This window comes from Diceros bicornis, chromosome 1, assembly GCF_020826845.1.
Source record: "Diceros bicornis minor isolate mBicDic1 chromosome 1, mDicBic1.mat.cur, whole genome shotgun sequence".
In the NCBI taxonomy this organism is placed as follows: Eukaryota; Metazoa; Chordata; class Mammalia; order Perissodactyla; family Rhinocerotidae; genus Diceros; species Diceros bicornis.
This window is the reverse complement of record NC_080740.1, coordinates 51,080,925-51,102,633: the sequence shown is the minus strand read 5'-3', so window position 1 is coordinate 51,102,633 and position 21,709 is coordinate 51,080,925. Positions and strand designations below refer to the sequence as shown.

General features: G+C 37.1%; 1 protein-coding gene across 2 annotated transcripts in view; it reads left to right on the top strand.

Annotated features, from left to right (window-relative positions):
• FNIP1 (folliculin interacting protein 1) overlaps positions 1-21,709 on the top strand; it is a 133,708-nt gene that overhangs the window by 38,229 nt on the left and 73,770 nt on the right. For both annotated transcript variants that reach the window (XM_058540016.1, XM_058540007.1), the window contains exon 2: positions 10,559-10,685. In XM_058540016.1, the coding sequence (XP_058395999.1) occupies positions 10,559-10,685 (127 nt within the window). The remainder of the gene's footprint in view (positions 1-10,558; positions 10,686-21,709) is intronic.

Genomic DNA, 21,709 nt, shown 5'->3' with positions numbered 1-21,709 from the left:
GGGAGTACATGTAAGTTGAGACCTGGAAAATGAACTAGGCTAATAGGGAAGGACAGAAAAGAGTGTGCCAGACCAAAGAAAAAGCACAATAAAGATAGTTTGAAGTGAAAACTCTGCATTTAAAGAATTTTTTGGAGTAGATATCGGCAGAGGGTGGGAGGAGAGAATAGGCAAAGGCCAAGTCTATTTAAAACTTAGAACTTTATCCTGGGAACAATGGGGTATTAACCAGGGATTTTTAAGTAGGTGATAGACATAGTGAGATTTTCCCACTTTGGGTCACTGTGGAAAATAAATTGGAGGAAAGCGGGAGAGACTGGGAGACTAATTTAAGCAGTGAGATATTGTGGTAGCTCAGACTAGGATCATGGCAGTGTGGTTGTGTAGTGGTCTGACTTAAGACATTTAGGAGATAGAATGAACACGACTTGGTGACTTCTAGATATTTGGCTTGAACATTTGGGTGAATAGAAACTTTAGTAGGTTGACATTAGAGAAATAAACTTCTGATTAATTCACCAGCTGGCTTTCCTGTTTGGGAACACTTCCTTTTTCTTCCTTTGTTTCTTAGTTTTGTGGCACTTGGCTGGTTTTTGGGCTAGTGGCCATCAAACTTTTCTCTGACTAGTTCTTTATCTCAAAACTTTTCAGTGGAAGAACAGATCATGTTCTGCCATAAGATTATAATGGCATCCAGCTGTCTTGTATTCCTTGGACGAGAGGGTATCCAAAATTGGGGGGGGGTAGTCAAAGAAGTGCTTATTGAAATGAATGAAGTTTTGGTACTAGATTAGAGGATATAGAAGAGCATAATGTGAAAGTAAATATCTTCCTTCCTTTCTCCAATTCCCGGTTTTATTTCCTAGGGGTCACTTCTTTTAACAGTTGTTTGTGTATCTTTGTATTAAGTTTTATCTTTCTTTAAAATGTTTAATGCACATACCAGCATATTGATGTGTTTGTCTGCCTCCACTCTGATGGTATACATACTGTTTTGAACCTTGCTTTTCTTCACATAATAATTACCTTGGAGATCTTCATGTATAGCTCTATCTCATCCTTTTAAAGGCTTGCACAATATTCCTCTGAATGATTGTACTGCAATTTATTTGTCAAGTCTCCTATTGGAGACTTGGTATTGGTACCTATTGGAGACTTGGTATTGGTACCTATTGGTGGGTATTTTAGTTGTTTCTAGTTTTTTCCCCCTTTAATACATTTAGTGCTGCAGTAAACATGCTTGTATTGTTTATGATAAACCCAAATTTGTATCACAGGTCTATCATGAATGAGCTGTGAAACCTTAGATCTGTTAGACCTTGTAAAAACATTTAACTTATTTTTGTGTCTGTATGCAGGCTTCTAATTTAAACAAAGATGGATTTTTAAAAAATAGACTTTAGTTTTTAGAGTACTTTTAGGTTCCCCCCCAAACTGAGCAGAAGGTACATAGATTTCCCATATATCCATGCCCCTACACATGAAAGGTAGATTTTAAAAGTTTCTGCCTAATGAATTGTGAAGAAATTGCTAGAACCATTGTGGCAGATATTTGTATATCTCTAGAATTATTAGAATTAATTGTAAAATATCACAATTAAAATAAAGTTACAAGTTTTATAACTGGGACAAGAAGGCATTGTATTTGAAAGAGACAGCTATCTCTAGTAGCATGTCAATAATTCACCAAATGTTTATTGAACTCTTGATATGTGTCACACTGTTTTAAGTGTTGAAAAGGTAAAACACTATTCCTGTACTAATTATAGATATAGTTGAGGCATCTGAGGACTAGAGAAGTTAAGGCACTTTTCTAAGATCACAGTCAGTCAGTATGTGGCAGAGTTGGGATTAAATCCAAGCTTGGCTGATTCAGAGCCCATTTTTCTGTTTCTGTCATGTTGCATGTGGGAAATGATTCTTGGTTTTAGCATATTGTCTGTTAGGTTGTGGATTAATAGCCCATTGTATTTAAGGCATTTCTGTGACTGCATTAGTCCTATCAGCAAAATACACAGATGTAATCTTTGGTTTTTCTGGAAGAACATACTGATATATGTTAAAATACAAACCCAGTGAAAGACAGCATTTTTAAGGCAAGCTGAAATGTCTCTATTTCATGAACCAGCCAAATAATGTAATATAGTAGTTTATTGAAGTTCATAAATTCAAAGGCGGTATTTTTTGCTAGACTGAATTCAACACAGAGTTCAGATTAGTGAGCCAGTTTACATGCTGACCACTCTGGGTCCTGTGATTATTAGGGCTTGGTTTTCCAGTTGCTTGTCATCTGGGTGGAACACAAGCTTGCTGTGGCTTCCAAGAATGTGTGTGTGTACTTGTCTGAAATGGCGGAGTTGGGACACAGGGAAGTTGAGAAAGGAGCCCTTCTGTTTTCTTGTTTATTAGATGAGCCTGAGTTCCTTGTAGATGGGCTTTGTTGAAGAGTTGGGTTCTAGCCATGGTTGCACGAGCACTGTGCAGGACCAGCCCTTATTGAGTTAAAGCACCCTTTAAAAAAAAAGTTGGCGTTGCTAGTCTGCACCAGCTGCCAGACAGCACTTAGTTTACAGAATACTTTGATTTTCTTTAATCATATATTTAAAGTAGAAGAGATAAAGGAATTGAAAAGTAGTCATAATTTGCTTCTATAAAAACCTCAGACTCTTCAGTGAAACAAAAGAACAGGATGTTACCCGTGAAACGGTAGGACTGAATAAATGAAGCCTTTTGCAAAAATAGATTTTGTCATGGGCGATAGGTTTCTTAAAGGCTCCCAGTCCCCCATGTCCCGTTGCTAGGATTTAGCCTTTTTGCATTGCAGCATGGAGAGGCTTTTATTTGAATTAAATTCAGACTTCTTGGTATGTCACCTGATAGTCTTGTGGTTTCAGATGAATATGGTTCATTGCTATTATTAACCTGGGTTGGTAGTTGTGCATAACTGGAGTTTTTAGGGATTTTGAAACATGGAGCTGCTTAAGAGAAATAGAGATGTCGCTAATGTACAGCTTAACTCAAGGTGTTATTTTCAAATGCTGTTAACATTAGACTCAGCCCAAATCTAGTTATAAATTTGGTGATATGTTTGCTTTAAAATATCTGAAGTAAAAATTTAAATTCTGAGATTTTAGATATACTTATTTTATGAAGTTAATTAAAATTATGGTGATAAATTTAATTAGAATGACTTCTTGAGAATGTTTTAAGCAAGTGGTAATAATTATTTAAAATATCTAATTTATAAATACTGTATATTAGTTCTTGGTGTACGTGTGTCTTATTCTCTCTCTGTCATTCATTGCTCTCCTTTCTCATGTTTACATAGAAACACTCGCTACGGGTATTTGGAAAGCAGTGTGCTTTTGTGTATGTATCTCATATACATATTTATAAGTAAAATTTAAATCTAAAACTTGACATTGTATTATTCAACTTACTGATCATAATCCAATTATTTTTATAGTTAATGTTGTTTTTTAATTTTTCTGACGTGGACCTGAATTTATCTGGTAAGTTTTTGATGCTCTGTGAACATCTTAACTATGTGTGCCCACTTAGTCATTTATGACTTGAATTAGATAATTTGAATTAGTAGTGAATTTAGACTAAATTTTGTTTTTAAATTTTAAATAAATCTTACTATGAAAGTTGACAAATATTTTTTCAATATGTGTAACCCAGTTGAACAACTTGGATAATGGCTCTCTCAATTGTTTGAGCTTATTTTAGCATTCTTCCAGTGTTCCATTGCACTTTCTTAAGTTCTCAGGTGTACAGAAATAATGTCAGAAAGTTAAAAACCCCGTGGGTCAAGTATATTTCAGTTAGGTGTATGTGTTACTGAAAAATACTAAGTAAATATGTTAGCAGATATGATACATAGTATCCTCTCATAGTATAGAAATTCACTCTTGCTGAGGTTCCATTTCACCATGAATTCATGCTGTAGATTATTAATTTCTCTTCTCTGAAATACTTTATGTAAAATTTTACTTTGTGTATATGATTTTATACATGTGAGATTATGGGATAAGTATAAATGGATTTGGGGATCTTTAATGCTGGTAATAGTTTATATTTTTATCTTACAGTGTTTTTTCACATATATTATCTAATTTGATTAAACGATGATAGTAATCATCATTGATATTTGTACCACCAAGAAGTACAGTCAAGTAGCTGACTGTACTTGTCATTGAAATATAAATGACAATCACTAGGATTTCATTAGTTCTGGGTATAATTGAATTTAGTATGACTAAAGACAGACTAAAGATTATCTAGTGTTATTATAATATTTAGTTTATTAAAATGTAGTTAGAGAATAATAACTGGATGTAAACAACCTATGTAAAAATCAAAATTTTTCTGATAAGAAAAAGGCCTAAATTGGTAACTAAGTTCTTTGGAACTGAGATTAACAAATAAATCATGGGATTATTTTTCTGTCAGGTTAGAGAATTATAATTCCTTAGAGAAATAATTACTATACATAAATACTATACATATGGGCTTCCAGCATTAAAATGGTACCTCCTGAAATAGCCATTTATTCACTTACTTGTTCAGTAAATTAATTCAAGTTCTTTTATATTCCTTATCTCTCCCAGCTTCTCCCAATGGTACTTAGGAAAATACTGAAACATGAAAAACAAAAACAAAATATAAAATAAAATTTCTGATAAACAAGTTGTCAGTCTGAGAGGAATTCCCACTATTTACAAAATCAGTTTGAATTATATTGAAAAGCAAAATTGGTACAATAATGGCACCTTGTCACTGATGATCCTACCTGCTTAAGAAAATTTCTTTTAAGCACTTCTTTAATATGTGACTCCTCCCAGAAGTGCAGTGATATTCTGAATAGCGATCTATATTTTTTCTTGTTTTCCATGCTTTAAAAACTTTCTGCCTTGTAGTTTTTACATGTATTTTATGGTTCTGATAATTTTCTGTATATGATTCTTCTAATTTTGGTCTATTTCCAGACCTTAGGTCTTTCAGCCCCTAAGCTGGGGTTAGACTTATTGACTTAGGTTCTTGACTCTACAAAAAAATATTGAGTACTATCTATAAACTGAGTAAATAATTGTCTGATTTTCATATGTAGTTCTATTCTTCACATGTGTATAGATGTTCTTTTGAGTAATACTATACTGAATTCACAGTAGCTTTCAGTCATATTTTCTCAGGTACTGGATACCAATTTTTTTTAAACATTAAGAAGGTGTCCTTTTACTAGAAATGATTGAGAATATAGACTATATGTTCACAATTATTATTTTTTTAAATGCACAGTAAATATATCAAAAGGAAAATAAGCTCTCTTGTCTGATACAGTTGGGACTCCCAGATTAATGGAAAAAGTTAATTGAAGTGAGGAATTTAAAGAATTATACATCTTGTAACCTTCTATTTTTGGCTTAAAACATAAATATACATTCATTTGCCAGTCCTTTGCTGGTTAGTTACAGAGGGAATGGTGAATGTTCTTTCTGTGTTATGTGACCAAAACACTAAAATGTTTGTAAACTGAAAAAGCGTTGTTAAGACTTTGGTATTTTGCTTTCATGAGACATATTTAAACACTGGCTAGTTTGCAGCAGATTTCTCTAAAGCATAATTTATCTACAGGTTTTTAAAAAACTCGGATCAATTTCCCCATGTACAGAAAATATTTGTCCAATTGATTATGGTGCTTTTGGCTATGATCTGATCAGTGGCCAGTTCTTGGCATGTTGGTATTATGTTGGGAAAGCTTTTTGCTTATCTCTTGTAGCCTAATTTAGCATTCTTCCCTCTCTCCCTCCCTCCCTTTCTCCTTCTCTTCCTCCCTCCATCCTTCCCTTCTTTCCCTAATAATTCATCCTTCACCAAACTCAGAATGTTTTCTTGTCTTTTTTTTTTTTAACTTTTTTTGTGAGGAAGATCAGCCCTGAGCTAACATCTGATGCCAATTTTCCTCTTTTTTTTTTTTTTTTGCTGAGGAAGCTTGGCCCTGAGCTAACATCTGTGCCCATCTTCCTTTTATATGGGACGCTGCCACAGCATGGCTTGACAAGCAGTGCGTTGGTGCATGCCTGGGATCCGAACCTGCGAACGCCAGGCCACCAAAGCAGAGGGCGCTCACTTAACTGCTTGCGCCACTGGGCAGGCCCTCAGAATGTTTTGTAATACTGGGGACAGTTTCTCTAATTGTGCATGCATAGCTTTTGAAACTCGGCTGCCCTTTCTCTGTGTTTCTTGAAGAGCATAGGGTGTTAATGGTTTCTCAGAGCTAGTCTGCATCATCTTGCGTATTTCCATTTCAGTGAGACAGCAATGATGGATGAGGCTCAGGAAAGAGCAACTAACATAGTACCAGGTACATGGTAGGCACTGTACAAATAATTATTGAATGAATGAACTTAAAATCTTCAGATTGGGTAAGTATACTGTATAATAGATTTTTCTAGACCCTTTGATGCTAAGTAGAAGTGAAAATGTATGGATGATCAATTGGAAGTAGTAGAAAAAGAAAAGAGACCAGTTGGTATTTGTCTACAAGTGCATGAAATTGTGTTTTAAGATGATGGATGAGGCAGAAGAGTTGGTCAAATAGAAAAAAAAGGTGAATTATTTAGATATTTTCTTTAAGCGTGACGATCGTTAATGTGTAGAGATACAAGCTGGCGTTTAGCCTGGTGTTTTGCAACCATTTTTTTTACATTATTGTCCCCGTAAGGAACCTTTTTTTGACATTTTTTCCCTTAATTGCCCCCCCCATGAAATTTTAATACCACAGATATACTGTGTATTTGCCTATGTATTGTGGCCCTTTGGAGGGCCACACCCATTGTAATATTTAAGGTTTTTTTCCTTTCTCTCTCTCCCTCCCCCCCAACCAAAATTTGCCTCCTTGGAAGCCATCTTGCTCTTGTTGAGAATGCGTGATTTAGCCCTAATTTAGTAGCCAGTAACATGTCTTATAGGAATCATATGGTCTTCTGAGGTGCATCGTCAGTGTGTAAAGGGGTATCTATTCCAGCATGTTTATTTTCTATTAGCATTCTTTGAAGGTGTCAGATAAAAAATATGTAGAGCAGATAAGCTGACATAACCTATAAATAACATCTGTGTAGAATCTTAAAATAGTTTGTGGTTCATCATTGAGGAGTTTTCTTACTAAGATTTAAATTAGCTCAACACAATAGCTTAATACTGAGGAAAGTTTTGCTATAGTATAATAGATAATTTTTGTGAATGGTGATGATGTGCTTACCACTGTTAATGATTTGGCTTAGTTATGTCTTCAGTTAAATTTTGATAAAAAGAGGCAAAGTAGAAAGCATAGTGGATTAGATAGCAGAAGATTTAGGTTCTAGTATAATAAAGGTTCATTCCAAACCCTTTGAGTGCTGAGCAGAAGTGAATACCAGTGGAAGATAGAGATGGGAGTGAAAGGAAGGGAAGACACCAACCAGCACTAACCAGAACAGTGAATTTAGGTAGGTCATTTTTGCTTCTCTTTCACTTCTTTCATTTGAAAATAAATAAATTTAGGGTGACTATTACCATTTAAAATTATTTGCATATTAAAGGAGTCCCTTTGGGGTTATTGTTTGTTATTGTTTAATATCATGTTCTCCTAGTGTATTTCAAATAGAATTAATTTGTCAGGCAACTTTTTGTTAACAGATCTATTTAGTCAATTTCATGTGTTTATGAAATTCAGAATTCACATCTTCTTTCCATTATCAGGTAAAGAGAGTCAAGGCTTTATCAGTAAACACTCTCCATTTCAGGGACATACTCTGTGGAAGCGCAGATGTCTTCGCAGATAGCTTAGGACCACCTTTCTTTTTTTTTTTGGAGTAATGAATGACTCTAGGGTCTTCTGTTATAAGACCAAAACAACTTCACACAAGATTTCCATTTAAATATAAGGCTATGTTATTTCCAACTCTATCCCTTCTTATTCTTTGTCCCATCTACCTATCAAAATTTTTACCTTGGCTCTTTTTTTGCTCTCTGCTATTCTCATATTTTATTTCCTTCATTTCCCTTCACCTACTTTACAAAGAAAATAGGGCTATTAAACATGAATTCTTCTCAACATTGTACCGTCATATCTACAAATCTTTCTGTACTCATGTTCATCTTTGCCTCCTTTCTTTCCATCCTAGTGCAAGGTTTATCCTTTCTTCTGTTTGAGGCTAATCCTTTCACCTGTACTCTATATTGTGTCCTCCTCCACTTCCTCAGAGGCCTTGCTTTATCAGCCACTGTCTCCCTTCCACTTCACATTCTTTGAGATCAATATGTAAACATGTTCAGTTGTGCCCTTTTATTTATTTATTTATTTATTTATTTATTTATTTTTTGTGAGAAAGATAGGCCCTGAGCTAACATCTGCCAGTCCTCCTCTTTTTTTGCAGAGGAAGACTGGCCCTGGGCTAACATCTGTGCCCATCTTCCTCTACTTTATATGGGATGCTGCCACAGCATGGCTTGGCAAGTGGTGCGTCGGTGCACGCCAGGGATCCCAACCGGCGAACCTTGGGCCGCCGCAGTGAAGCATGCACACTTAACCGCTTGCGCCACTGGGCGGGCCCCCAGTTGTGCCCTTTTTAATAACAAAATAGCTGTCACTCTATGTCAGCTTTTCTTTGTCTCTTTCCTTGACAGTTACCTTAAACTCACTATATTCTCCGCTCCCATTCTCTCCTCAGTCCTTTGCAATCTGACCCCAATACTCTTTATTCCTTAGAATTGTTCTTGCCATGGTCACCAGTGACTCCTTTGTTTCTAAAGCTAGTGGATGCTTTTTAGTGACTGCCATGGTATTTCTTCTTCCTCTCTAAAATGCTCTTCTTTCCTGGTTTCCATGAGACCACTTTCCTGATTTTCACCCTATGTCAGTCTGTCTTTTGTAGTTTCCCTTGCATAACATCAAAACATGGTTTAGTAAAAGCAGTTCAGTGGGATGCAAATCATTGTGCTTTAAGGATGAATCTTTGGTTTAGCTTGAGTTTCTAGGGTCAGTATTTCATCAATTCCTAACAGACATTTGCTAAGGATTAGACAGGAATAAACTAAAATTGTATTTACTGTTAGGAATTTGGGATGAAGATATTTTATGTTGCCAGTTATGGATTAACATGCATCGATGGGGTTAGGGTTAAGGTTCTCTTAAGGAAATGAAGGAACCCGATCAAGAGTTGTGAATGATAAATTGACCATTCAGCCTGATATAACTAATGACAAACAGCTCCTGAAATGGCAGTTCTCTTATTTCTTAGCAACTGTCCCATCAGTTATAGTTTGTTGTTTACCAGACTAGGATCTCCACCATAGGGTTCATTGTTTTCTCTCTTTCCCTCTCCTCCACATCTCACTCACTCCATTAATCTTTTTAATTGTGAAATATAATGCACATATAAAAGTACATAAAACAAATGCAGTGGCTTTTGTTGTTGTTGTTGTACTGTTAAAGTAAATATCCATGTAAGCCCTATCCAGTCAAAAAACAGAACATATTCACTGCCCCAATACACCTGGTATATCCCTTCTTGCTTACACCTCCACCACCTCCCACCTTACTCCCAGTGGTAACCACTCTCCAAACTTTTGAAGCCATCACTTCTTTTGTTTTCCTTATAGTTTTAAAAATTAAATGTGCACCCCTAGATAAAACTTTGCCTGATTTAAACCTTTCTATAAACGGAAAAATACAGTAACTGTCTGTATGTGTGTGTCATTGTCTGATTTCTTTTGCTCAGGGTCCATCCATATTTTTGCCTGTAGCTGAAGTTCATTGATTGTGTTTGTTGTATAGTGTTTTGTTATCTGCATATACCATAATATGTTTACCCTTTCTACTATTGATGAATGTTTAAATTGTTTCCAGTTTTCAACTATTATGAACAGTGCTGCTATGAACATTCTTGTATAATGGTAAACTTTTCTGGAATGGAATTGCTGGTGTCAACTTTGGTTTTACTAGATTTTGTCTATTTAGTTATATATATTAAAAAAGAGATTGTGCCAATTTTTACTCAACATCAGTATGTATGAGAATTTCCACCACGTTTGGGCATTCATTACTTTTTTACTTGCTATTGTTTTATAAGTACTTAGTTGCTGTTATTTAAACTGAAAATTGTTTCTGTTTTTACATTTCTATTTTAAAGAAACAGTAACAAAACTTTTTAAAAATGTAGATTAACGTTGTGCTGTCTGGGTCCATACCATGAAATCAGTATGTATTTTCGTTATATCAAATGTACTTAGGTATTTTTCTTAAGTTAGCTATTTTTAGATTCATATGGGATGACTATATTTTATATACACTGAGTGAAACTTGCCACAACTTTTATTTTTACTTTTTAATCTAAAATGTCATAGCTGTATAAGTTTTCAGCCCTAAACTAAATGTTGGTATTTTATAAAAAGATCTGTTATATATTCTTTAGCAATAATGCAACTTTGGGTTTTATTATATAGGTTTTATTTCTAGGAATTTATGTGGGAATTTATTAAAATAATGCTAATGGATCTCTATTTTTCTTTAAAGTTGGCCTTTGCCAGAGTTTGATCCAAGCCAAATTCGACTGATTGTATATCAAGACTGTGAAAGACGAGGGAGAAATGTCTTGTTTGACTCCAGTGTTAAGAGAAAAAATGAGGACATATCAGTATCGGTGAGCATCATTATTGATTTGGAAATTTAATGGTAAATATTTTAATTCAAGAAAGAATGAGTAAAATTTCAATTATGGTACTTTTATTTGTCAGTACAAAACATCTTTACTGTATTTTTAAAATTCAGAGCACTGATTTTGAGAATTTTTAAAGAAAAAAACACTCGCCTTATTGGTCCTCAGTCTAGTATCAGAGAACATTTAGTTTGACATTATTTCCTTATATAATTATATTGTGAGATATGACTAGAGCTACAGGGATCCTTATAGAGGATCTGGTCCAAACCTCTCATCTCATATTTATGGGAAGTGTCACCTAGAGAGGTGAAATTATTTGTCTGAAGGTGCAAAGCAAGTTAAATATCTACTCCTTAGTTCATCGTATTTTCCCCTACTCTACAGTGGTAGTGAGAGCATCTGTTCTGTTAACTTTCTGCGTCATATTTTGAACTAATTTATGATGAGTAGCAGTAGTTATATGGACATTTGCTTTGTTGTCCAAGAAAACCTAGGTGATTGCGGTTATCTTTGTTGCTGCTACTGCCATTAGACTCAGTTCCCTGGACCTGTAATCTGGACATGGAAGCCTGGAATTTTTTCTCTCCTCTCCTAAATTGACAGTTTTCACTAATATTTCAGTAAACAACTGAAAACAAAATAATTTGGGAAAGCTTTTCCTACCAGTAGAATTGTCTTTTAAAGGAAACAAATGTTTATTTTTTGAGACTTGGGAGTTTGTATTTGAGATTTTGTCGTCTTAGAAAAATTTGATATATTGGCTATATTCTGATGTCTTCTTTACAACTACATCCTCAGCATCTACTACAGTGGCATATAATAGGTACTTGACTCATTTTTGAGTTACTTTGCCAGATTTTATGATGTCCTTCTAATTACTAACATACTTTTCAATTTTCTGGAGTTTGTGCTTTGTTTAGGTTTCTTAGCCATTCTCTGGACACTTTTTTCAATTTGATAAGAAAAAAGCATTGCAAAATTTGCCTAAGTATTGTTTATTTGTTTATTTGCAAACAACTAATTATCTACATAGTATTAGGCACTTGAAGATTTAGCAGTTAGGCACCATTTTAGGGGAGGTAGACATTGGACAAATAAGTATACAGATAAATCATTCCAAGTTGTGATTAAGTATTGTGAATGAAACACACAGAATGCTTATGAGATTCCACAGGAAGGAACCCAGTTTTCTTCAATTGCAGTGTTGGGGTAATAAGGAAGGTCTCATTGAGGAAGTGAAATTCAAGCTGAGATCTGAAGAAATTGAGGGCATGGAATAGGGGATGAGTATTCCTGGTAGCAGGACTAGCAAATGCAATCTACAAAGTGACTGAGGAGCTGGGTGAATTGAAGAAACTGAAAAAAGGCCGATCTGGCTGGATTGGTAGTAAGTCAAGTCGCTAGAGATGAAGTTGAAGAGAGATGGAGCAGCAGCCAGAGTATGTAGGGCCTTATAGGTCTCTGGGTTAGAAGTTTAGATTATATCCTAAATACAGAGGGAAGCCATTAAAGGAATCTGGTGTACATTTCAAAAAATTGCATATATGATCAATTAATTTATGACAAAGGAGCAAAGAATATAAATGGAGAAAGGGACAGGCTTCTTCAATAAATGATGATGGGAAAACTGGACCACTAACACCATACACAAAAACTAACTCAAAATGGATTACACTTGAATGTAGTACCTGAAACCATAAAACTCCTAGAAGAAAACGTAGACAGTAAGCTCCTTGACATTGGTCTTGGCAGTGATTTTTTTGGATTTGACACCAAAAGCGAAGGCAACAAAAGCAAAAATCAGCAAGTTGGAACTACGTCAAACTGAAAAACTTCTGCACAGCAAAGGAAACCGTCAACAAAATGAAAAGGCAACTTACCGAATGGGAGGAAAATATTTGCAAATCATATCTGATAAAGAGTTAATATTCAAAATATATAAAGAACTCATATAACTCAGTTGGAAAAAAAACAATCTGGGAAGAGTCCAAGATTGTTGCGTTGGAAGATCCTGAACTCATCTCCCACAGACACACCAGATCTACAGCTACATTTGGATTGTTTCCCCTTGAAAAAGATGTGAAAACTAGATGAACTGCTTCTCCACAACAAAGGATAAAAGGACCACATCAAGATGGGTAGGAGAGGCAGAGACACGGTCTAATCAAAAACCCCACCCCCAGTGCAGCGACGCACGATAGGGAGGGATCTCACCAGTCCAGCTTTTCTCCTGGAGGAGTGAGGGTTTTGTACCCCACATCAGGCACCCCAAACCCTGGGATCTGAACTGGAGAGTTGAACCCCCAAAATGTCTGGCATAGAAAACCAATGGGGCTGATGTCCATAAGACTCAAATGGCAATAGGGAACTGAGATTCTCCTTTTAAAGAGCTTGCTTGCAGTCTTTTTTTTTTTTTTTTTTTGTGAGGAAGATCAGCCCTGAGCTAACATCCATGCTAATCCTCCTCTTTTTGCTGAGGAAGACCGGCTCTGAGCTAACATCTATTGCCAGTCCTCCTCCTTTTTCTCCCCAAAGCCCTAGTAGATAGTTGTATGTCACAGTTGCACATCTTTCTAGTTGCTGTAGGTGGGACGCGGCCTCAGCATGGCCGGAGAAGTGGTGCGGCAGTGCGTGCCCGGGATCCGAACCCGGGCCACCAGTAGCGGAGCACGTACACTTAACCGCTAAGCCATGGGGCCAGCCCCTTGCGTGCAGTCTTACTCACCCTTGGACCTAGTGCAAAAGCAGCAGTCTGAAAAGTTCCTCGTCTGTATGTGAAGATTCATTTGCTAATCTTAAGACACCTGCTAGAGGGGCAGGAGACAGTTGAAACTTTCTCTGTTGAGGTGGAGGCGCTGGCAGATGCCATTTTTGCAGTCTTTGCCTATCCAGCTAGCACAGATGAGTGAGCTTGGCCTCGGCATCCTCCCGTTGCCTTGCTAAGGTAGACGGGGGTAAGCAGTCACGGCACTCGCTCTCTGCCTTGCTGAAGCCAAAGGGCATGGGTGGATACAGCGCTTCCCTTCTCCATTGCTAGGGCAGGCGAGGACAAATGGTCACGGCATTTTCCCATTCCTTTGCTAAAGTCAGTGAGCTTGGATGGTTGCAACACTCCCACACTCCTTTCGTGGGGCCGGCAAGCACCATCAGTGACAGCATTTACCCACTCCCTTCCTAAAGCCAGGGCATGCACATAGACGAGGCATTCTACCACTGCATCACTGAAGCCCACAGGCGTGTGCAGCCAAGACATTTTCCTGCTGCCTTGCTGAAGCCAGCGAGCATGCCCCGCCCCCTACACTCTCCAACTGCCTTAGTAAAGCCAGCAGGCCCTGCACAGTTCACACAGGGGCCGCCCCTTGAACCCCTGGTGCTGGTAGCCAAGGTTTCTGGCATTCTTGGGCTTCACAGGACTATAACAATTGGAAAGACAGTTCTTGACAGGGTACCACCCCCAGGGTACTGCACAGACAGCAGACTGAAACACACCCCTGGTCTTCTTGTGAAAAAGGCCTATTTACTTATCCTAGAGCTTCAGCCTGAGGGACAGGCTTCAGGTTTCTCACACATCTAGAGACTACGGAAGCAGGGAGACACCATCCTTGCACAGTGCCTTGGCCTTGCTACAGCTTAACAATACCTCCCAGAAAGGAACTTATACACTCATCTGGTGCCCAATTTTTGCACCTGTCACCCGGAGGACACCTCCAGATCTGCTGATCTGGAGGCCAACAGGGTTTAGGATTGTAGCCCCACAGGACTGTATATATTTGCATGCTTTAAAGCTGCTGCCCCAGGGTCTGGCTTCCAGTCAGCCTGAAACTAGGTGCTAACTGAGATTCCTCCCCTTGGAACACTGACAGGTCTGGGAACACTCTCAACAATAGGGACCTGACAAGATAAATCATGCTGTTTAGACAAATCACAAAGATTTGAGAGATAAGCCAAACCTAGGGAAAGGTTGAATGGTAAGGTTCATCACCTACACAAGGCCACTCCTTCAAGACTGAGAGGTAGATGTTTTGCCTCCTGCATGGAAACAAACACAGACTCAAGCAAAATGAAGAAATAGAAAAATGTGTTTCAAATGAAAGAATGAGACAAAACTTCAGAAAAAGACCTTGATATGGAGATAAATAATTTACCTGATAAAGAATTCAAAGTAATGGTCATAAAAATGCTCACTGAACTCAGGAGAAGAATGAATGAACACAATGAGAACTTCAACAAAGAGAAAGTATAAGAAAGTACCCACCAGAAGTTATAGAGCTGAAGAGTACAATAACTGATCTGAAAAATACAGTGGAGGGGTTCAGCAGCAGATTGGATGAGGCAAAACAGATCAGCGAGAGAGAGAGAAAGAGGGGCAGAAAACTTATTTGAAGAAATAATGGTTGAAAACTTCCCTAACCTGAGGAAGGAAACAGACATCTAGGTCCAGGAGGCCCAGAGAGTTTCAAAAAAGATGAATCCAAAGAGATCCACACCAAGACACATTGTAATTAAAATGTGAAAAGTTCAAGATAAAGAGAGAAGCTTAAAAGCAGCAAGAGAAGAACAACTTGTTATGTACAAAGGAAACCTCATAAAACTTATCAGCAGATTTTTCAGCAAAAACTTTGCAGGCCAGAAAGGAGTGTCATGACACATTCAAACTGCTGAAAGGAAAAAATTTCCAACCAAGAATACCCTACTCAGCAAAGTTATCATTTAAAATTGAAGGAGAGATAAAGAGTTTTCCAGACAAGCAAAAACTAAAGGTGCTCATCACCACTAAACCAGCCTTACAATAAATGTTAAAGGGACTTCTTTAAGCTGAAGAGAAATGACACTAATTAATAACAAGAAAAAATATGAAAGTAAAAGTCACACTGGTAAGAGTAAATATATAGTAAAGGTAGAGGATTAATCACTTAGAAAGCTAGTATGAGGGCTAAAAGACAAAAGTAGTAAAATTAAATAGAACTATAATAATTAGTTAAGGGTTACATAAAGTAAAAAGATGTAAAATGTAACATCAAAAACAAAATTTTGGTGAGGGGAGTAAAAAGTAGAATTTTGGAACATGTTCAAATTTAAGTTCCTATCAACTTAAAATAGACTGTTATACACATGGGATATTATATGTGAACCTCACAAATGAAAAACTTAGAGTAGATACACAAAAGAAAATGAAAGGAATCCAAATATGAAACTAAAAAAAGTCTTCAAACCACAAGGGAAGAGAGAAAGAGAATAAGAAAGAAACAGAGAGGAACTATAAAAACAGCCAGAAAACAGTTAACAAAATGGCAATATGTACATACCTGTCAATAATGACTTTAAATGTAAATGGACTAAATTCTCCCATCAAAAGACATAAAGTGGCTGAGTGGATGAAAAAAACAAGACTCATCTATATGGTGCCTACAAGACACTCATTTCAGAAGTAATAACACACAGGCCAAAAGTGAAGGTATGGAAAACGATATTCCATGCAAATGGAAATGAAAAGAAAGCTGGTGTAGATATTCTTATATCAGACAAAACAGACTTTAAAACAAAGACTGTAATAAAAGATGAAGAAGGGCATTATATAGTGATAAAGGGATCAATCCAGCAGGAAGACAAAACATTTGTAAATATATATGCACCCAACATAGGAGCACCAAAATATATAAAGCAAATATTAACAGACCTAAAGGGAGAAATTTTGATAGCAATACAATAGTAGTAGGAGACCTTAACATTCCACTTATGTCAATGGATAGATCATCCAGACAGAAAATCAATAAGGAAACATTGATCTTAAATGACACATTAGGCCAGATAGACTTAATAGATGTATACAGAACATTCCATCCAAAAGCACCAGAATACGCATTCTTCTCAAGTGCACATGGAACATTCTTCAAAATAGATCATGTTAGTCTACAAGTCTCAGTAAATTCAAGAAGATTGAAATCATATCAAGCATCTTCTCTGACCATAATGGTATGAAACTAGAAATCAGTTATAAGAAGAAAACTGGAAAATTCATAAATGTGGAGATTAAACAACGTGCTGCTGGATCATCAAAGAAATAAAAGGAGAAATCAAAAAATACCTAGAAACAAATGAAAACAGAAATACGATGTACCAAAATCTATGGAATGCAGCAAAAGCACTTCTGAGGTGCTTTTCATAGCAATAAAGGCTTACCTTAAGAAGCAAGAAAAATCTTTTTTTTTTTTTTTTTTTTGTGAGGAAGATCAACCCTGAGCTAACATCCATGCTAATCCTCCTCTTTTTACTGAGGAAGACTGGCTCTGAGCTAACATCTATTGCCAGTCCTCCCCCCCGCTTTTTTTTTTCCCCAAAGCCCCAGTAGATAGTTGTATGTCATAGCTGTGCATCTTTCTAGTTGCTGTATGTGGGACGTGGCCTCAGCATGGCCGGAGAAGTGCGTCGGTGCACGCCCGGGATCCGAACCCAGGCCGCCAGTAGCGGAGCGTGCGCACTTAGCTGGTAAGCTACAGGGCCGGCCCAAGAAAAAATCTTAAATAAACAATCTAACTTTATACCTAAAGGAACTAGAAAAAGAAGAACAGATGAAGCCCAAAGTTAGTAGAAGAAAGGAAATAATAAAGATCAGAGTGGAAATAAATGAAATAGAGACTGAAAAGACAATAGAAAAGATACATGTAACTAAGATCTTGTTCTTTGAAAAGATAAACAAAATTGACGAACCTTTAACTAGACTCATCAAAAAAAAAGAGAGAAGGCTCAAATAAATAAAATTAGAAATGAAAGATGTTAATAACTGATACCACAGAAATACAGAGAATCATAAGAGACTACTATGAACAATTATATGTCAACAAATTGGACAACCTAGCAGAAGTGGGTAAATTCCTAGAAAGATACAATCTTGCAAGACTGAGTGATGAAGAAATAGAAAATCTGAATAGATCAATTACTAGTAAGAAGATTGATTCATTAATTACAAACCTCCCAACAAGCAAAAGTCCAGGACCAGATGGTTTCACTGGTGAATTCTACCAAACATTCAAAGAAGATTTAATACCTGTCCTTCTCAAACTCTTCCAAAAAAAATTGAAGAGGAGGGAACACTTCCAAACTCATTTTATGAGGCCAGCATTACCCTGACACCAGAAGCAGACAAGGACAACACAAAAAAAGAGAACTATAGGCCAATGTCTCTGATGAACATAGATGCAAAAATCCTCAAAAAAATAGTAGCAAAGCTAATTCAACAATACATGAAAAGGATCACACAACATGATCAAGTGGGATTTATTCCAGGGGTGCAAGGATGGTTCAGCATCCACAAATCAATCAACGTGCTACACCCCAGTAACAAATGAAAGATAAAAATTATATGATTATCTCAGTAGACGCAGAAAAAGCATTTCACAAAATTCAACATCCATTTATGATAAAAACTCTCAACAAAGTGGGTATAGTGGGAACATACCTCAGCATAATAAAGGCTGTATATGACACACCCACAGCTAACATCGTACTCAATGGTGAAAAGCTGAAAGCTTATCCTCTAAGATCAAGAACAAGACGAGGATGCCCACTCTCACCACTTTTATTCAACATAGCACTAGAAGTTCTAGCCAGAGCAATTAGGCAAGAAAGAGAAATAAAAGACATCTAAATTGGAAAGGAAGAAGTGAAACGGTCATTATTTGAAGATGTGATGCTATATATAGAAAACCTAAATACTCCACCAAAAAACTGGTAGAACTAATAAGTGAATTCTGTAAAGTTGCAGGGTATTAAATTAATATACAAAAATCTGTATTTTTGTGTGTGTGTGAGGAAGATCAGCCCTGAGCTAACATCCAATGCCGATCCTCCTCTTTTTTGCTGAGGAAGACTGGCCCTGGGCTAACATCCATGCCTATCTTCCTCTACGTTATATAGGATGCTGCCACAGCATGGCTTGACTAGCGGGGTGTTGGTGCGTGCCCGGGATCCGAACCTGCGAACCCTGGGCCGCCGAAGTGGAGCGTGCGCGCTTAACCAGCAGGCCCCAGATCTGTTGTTTCTATATGCTAATAACAAACTATCAGAAAGAGAAATGGAGAAAACAATCTCGTTTATAATTGCATCAAAAAGAATAAAATACTTAGAAATAAATTTAACCAAGGAGGTGAAAGACCTGCACACTGAAAACTATATAAGGCATTGATGAAAGAAATTGAAGACACAAAGAAATGGAAAGATATTCCGTGCTCTCGGATTGGAAGAATTAACACAGTTAAGATGTCCATACTTCCTAAAGCAATCTATAGATTCAATGCAATCCCTACCAAAGTTCCAACACTTTTCACAGAAATAAAACAAAGAATCCTAAAATTTATATGGAACAACAAAAGACCCCGAATAGCTAAAGGAATCCTGAGAAAAAAGCACAAAGCTGGAGGTACCACACTCCCTGATTTCAAAATATACTACAAAGCTATAGTAAGCAAAACAGCATGGTACTGGCACAAGAACAGACACACAGATCAATGGAATAGAATGGAGAGGCCAGAAATAAACCCACACATCTATGGACAGCTAATCTTTGACAAAGGAGCCAAGAACATACATTGGAGAAAGGAAAGTCACTTCAACAAATGGTGTTGGGAAAACTGGACAGCCAATGCGAAAAAATGAAAGTAGACCCTTAACTTACACCATACACAAAAATTAACTCCAAATGGATTAAAGACTTGAATGTAAAACCTGAAACCATAAAACTCCTAAAAGAAAACATAGGTGGTAAGTTCCTAGACACCCGTCTTAGGCATGTATTTTTGGATCTGACTTCAAAGGCAAGGGCAACAAAAACAAAAATAAACAAATGGAAGTATGTCAAACTAAAAAGCTTCTACACAGCAAAGGAAACCATTGACAGAATGAAAAAGCAACATACCGAATGGGAGAAGATATTTGCAAATCATATATCAGATAAGGGGTTAATATCCAAACTATATGAGGAGTTCATACACCTCAATAACAAAGAGACAATCCAATTAAAAAATGGGCAGAAGATCTGAATAGACATTTTTCCAAAAAAGACATACAGATGGTAAACAGGTACATGAAAAGATGCTCAACATCACTAATCATCAGGGAAATGTAAATCAGAATCACTGTGAGATATCACCTCACACCTGTCAAAATGGCTGTTATCAAAAAGACAAGAAGTAACAAGTGTTTGCAAGGGTATGGAGAAGAGCAAACCCTGGTGCACTGTTGGTGGGAATGTATATTGGTGCGACCACTATGAAAAACAGTATGGAGGTTCCTCCAAAAATTAAAAATAGAACTATCATGTGATGCAGCAGTTCCACTTCTGGGTATATATCCAGAGGAAATGAAAACAAGATATTGAAGAGATACCTGCATTCCCACGTTCATTGCAGCATTATTCACAATAGTCAAGATAAGGAAATAACCTAAATGTCCATCAACGGATGAATGGATAAAGAAGATGTGGTATATATATATACAATGGAATATTATTCAGCCATGAGAAAGAAGGAAATCTTGCCATTTGCAATGATATGGATGGATCTTAAGGGCATTATGCTGAGTGAAATAAGTCAGACAGAGAAAGACAAATACCGTATGATTTCGCTTAAATGTGGAATCTGAGAAAAACCTAACGCATAGACACAGAGAACAGATAAGTGGTTGTTAACAGGTGTGGGGGTGGGAAGTGGACTAAATGGGTGGCAGAAGTCAAAGGTAGAAACTTCCAGTTATAACAAGTCGTGGAGATGTGATCTACAGTGTGGTGACTATAGTTAATAATATAGTATTGTATATTTGAAAGTTGCTAAAAGAGTAGATCTTAAAAGTTCTCGTCATGAGAAAAAAAATTGTCATCTTTGTGTTTAGACTACTGATAGCTCAGCAGAACTAGGCTGAGGCAGACAGGTTGACGTTGATCAATTATTTTGATTATTTTTTTAGCAAATATTTATTGAGGTTTTTCTTTGTGCTTGATAGTGTTCTATTGAATTGCAGTGTATGACCTCTCCTTTACTATTCATCTTGATTAATGCTATTTATTGTGTCTCTTTTCGTTTTTGTGTGTGTGAGGAAGAGTAGCCCTGAGCTAACATCTGTTGCCAATCCTCCTCTTTTTGCTGAGGAAGACTGGCCCCGGGCTAACATCCGTGCCCATCTTCCTCCACTTTATATTGGACGCAGCCACAGCATGGCTTGACAAACGGTGCGTCAGTGCACACCTGGGATCCAAACCCCGGGTCGCCGCAGGGGAGCGCGCGCACTTGACCACTACGCCACCAGGACGGCCCTGTTTTGTGTTTCTTCAGTGTTCTTCCTTTTTACCTTAAACAGCCCTATGAGTCTCAACTCCTGCTGTTTCTTGAACCCTCCCTACCCACCTTTTCTGGGAAGATGCTTCATTAGTCTTATTAGTCTTCTCTCCTGCTGTCTTCCTTATTCCCTCTCAGTTAGCTTGCTTCTTTGCAAGCTTTCACAAAGCCTTTTTACCCAAGACCAACAAAATAATTATCCTTTTACTTTCTGCTTCATTTATGTGTCCTTTTGTCTTTTTCTGTCTGTCTCTCTTTCACCCTCTAAGTGTCTGTTGGTGTTTCTCAGTCTCTGTCTTACTATCTCTTAGCCTCTCCTCAGTGTCTTTTCTCAGTATCTCCTATCTCTTGGTCTCTCTTCAGTGTCTTTTCTTGGTTTCTTCTCTTGTCTCTTCTTGGTGTCTCTTAGTCCCCTCTCTGTCTCTTTATGTCTCCATAGTAATTGGTCTGCTAACTCTAATCTCATACCATCCACTCATTCCTCATTTCCTCTGAAATTTTCCTATAAGCCTGCTGCTTCTTTTTAAAACTTTTCTCTAGACTCATCAGTGACTAGAAATCAAACAGGCTTGAATACCTCCAGTCTCACTTGTTTTATAAGTCGTCATCCTCTGTGCTGTCTCCCTAGATGAAGATTTATTCTCTTTCAAAATTCATTTTATCACAATTTTATGAATCCTT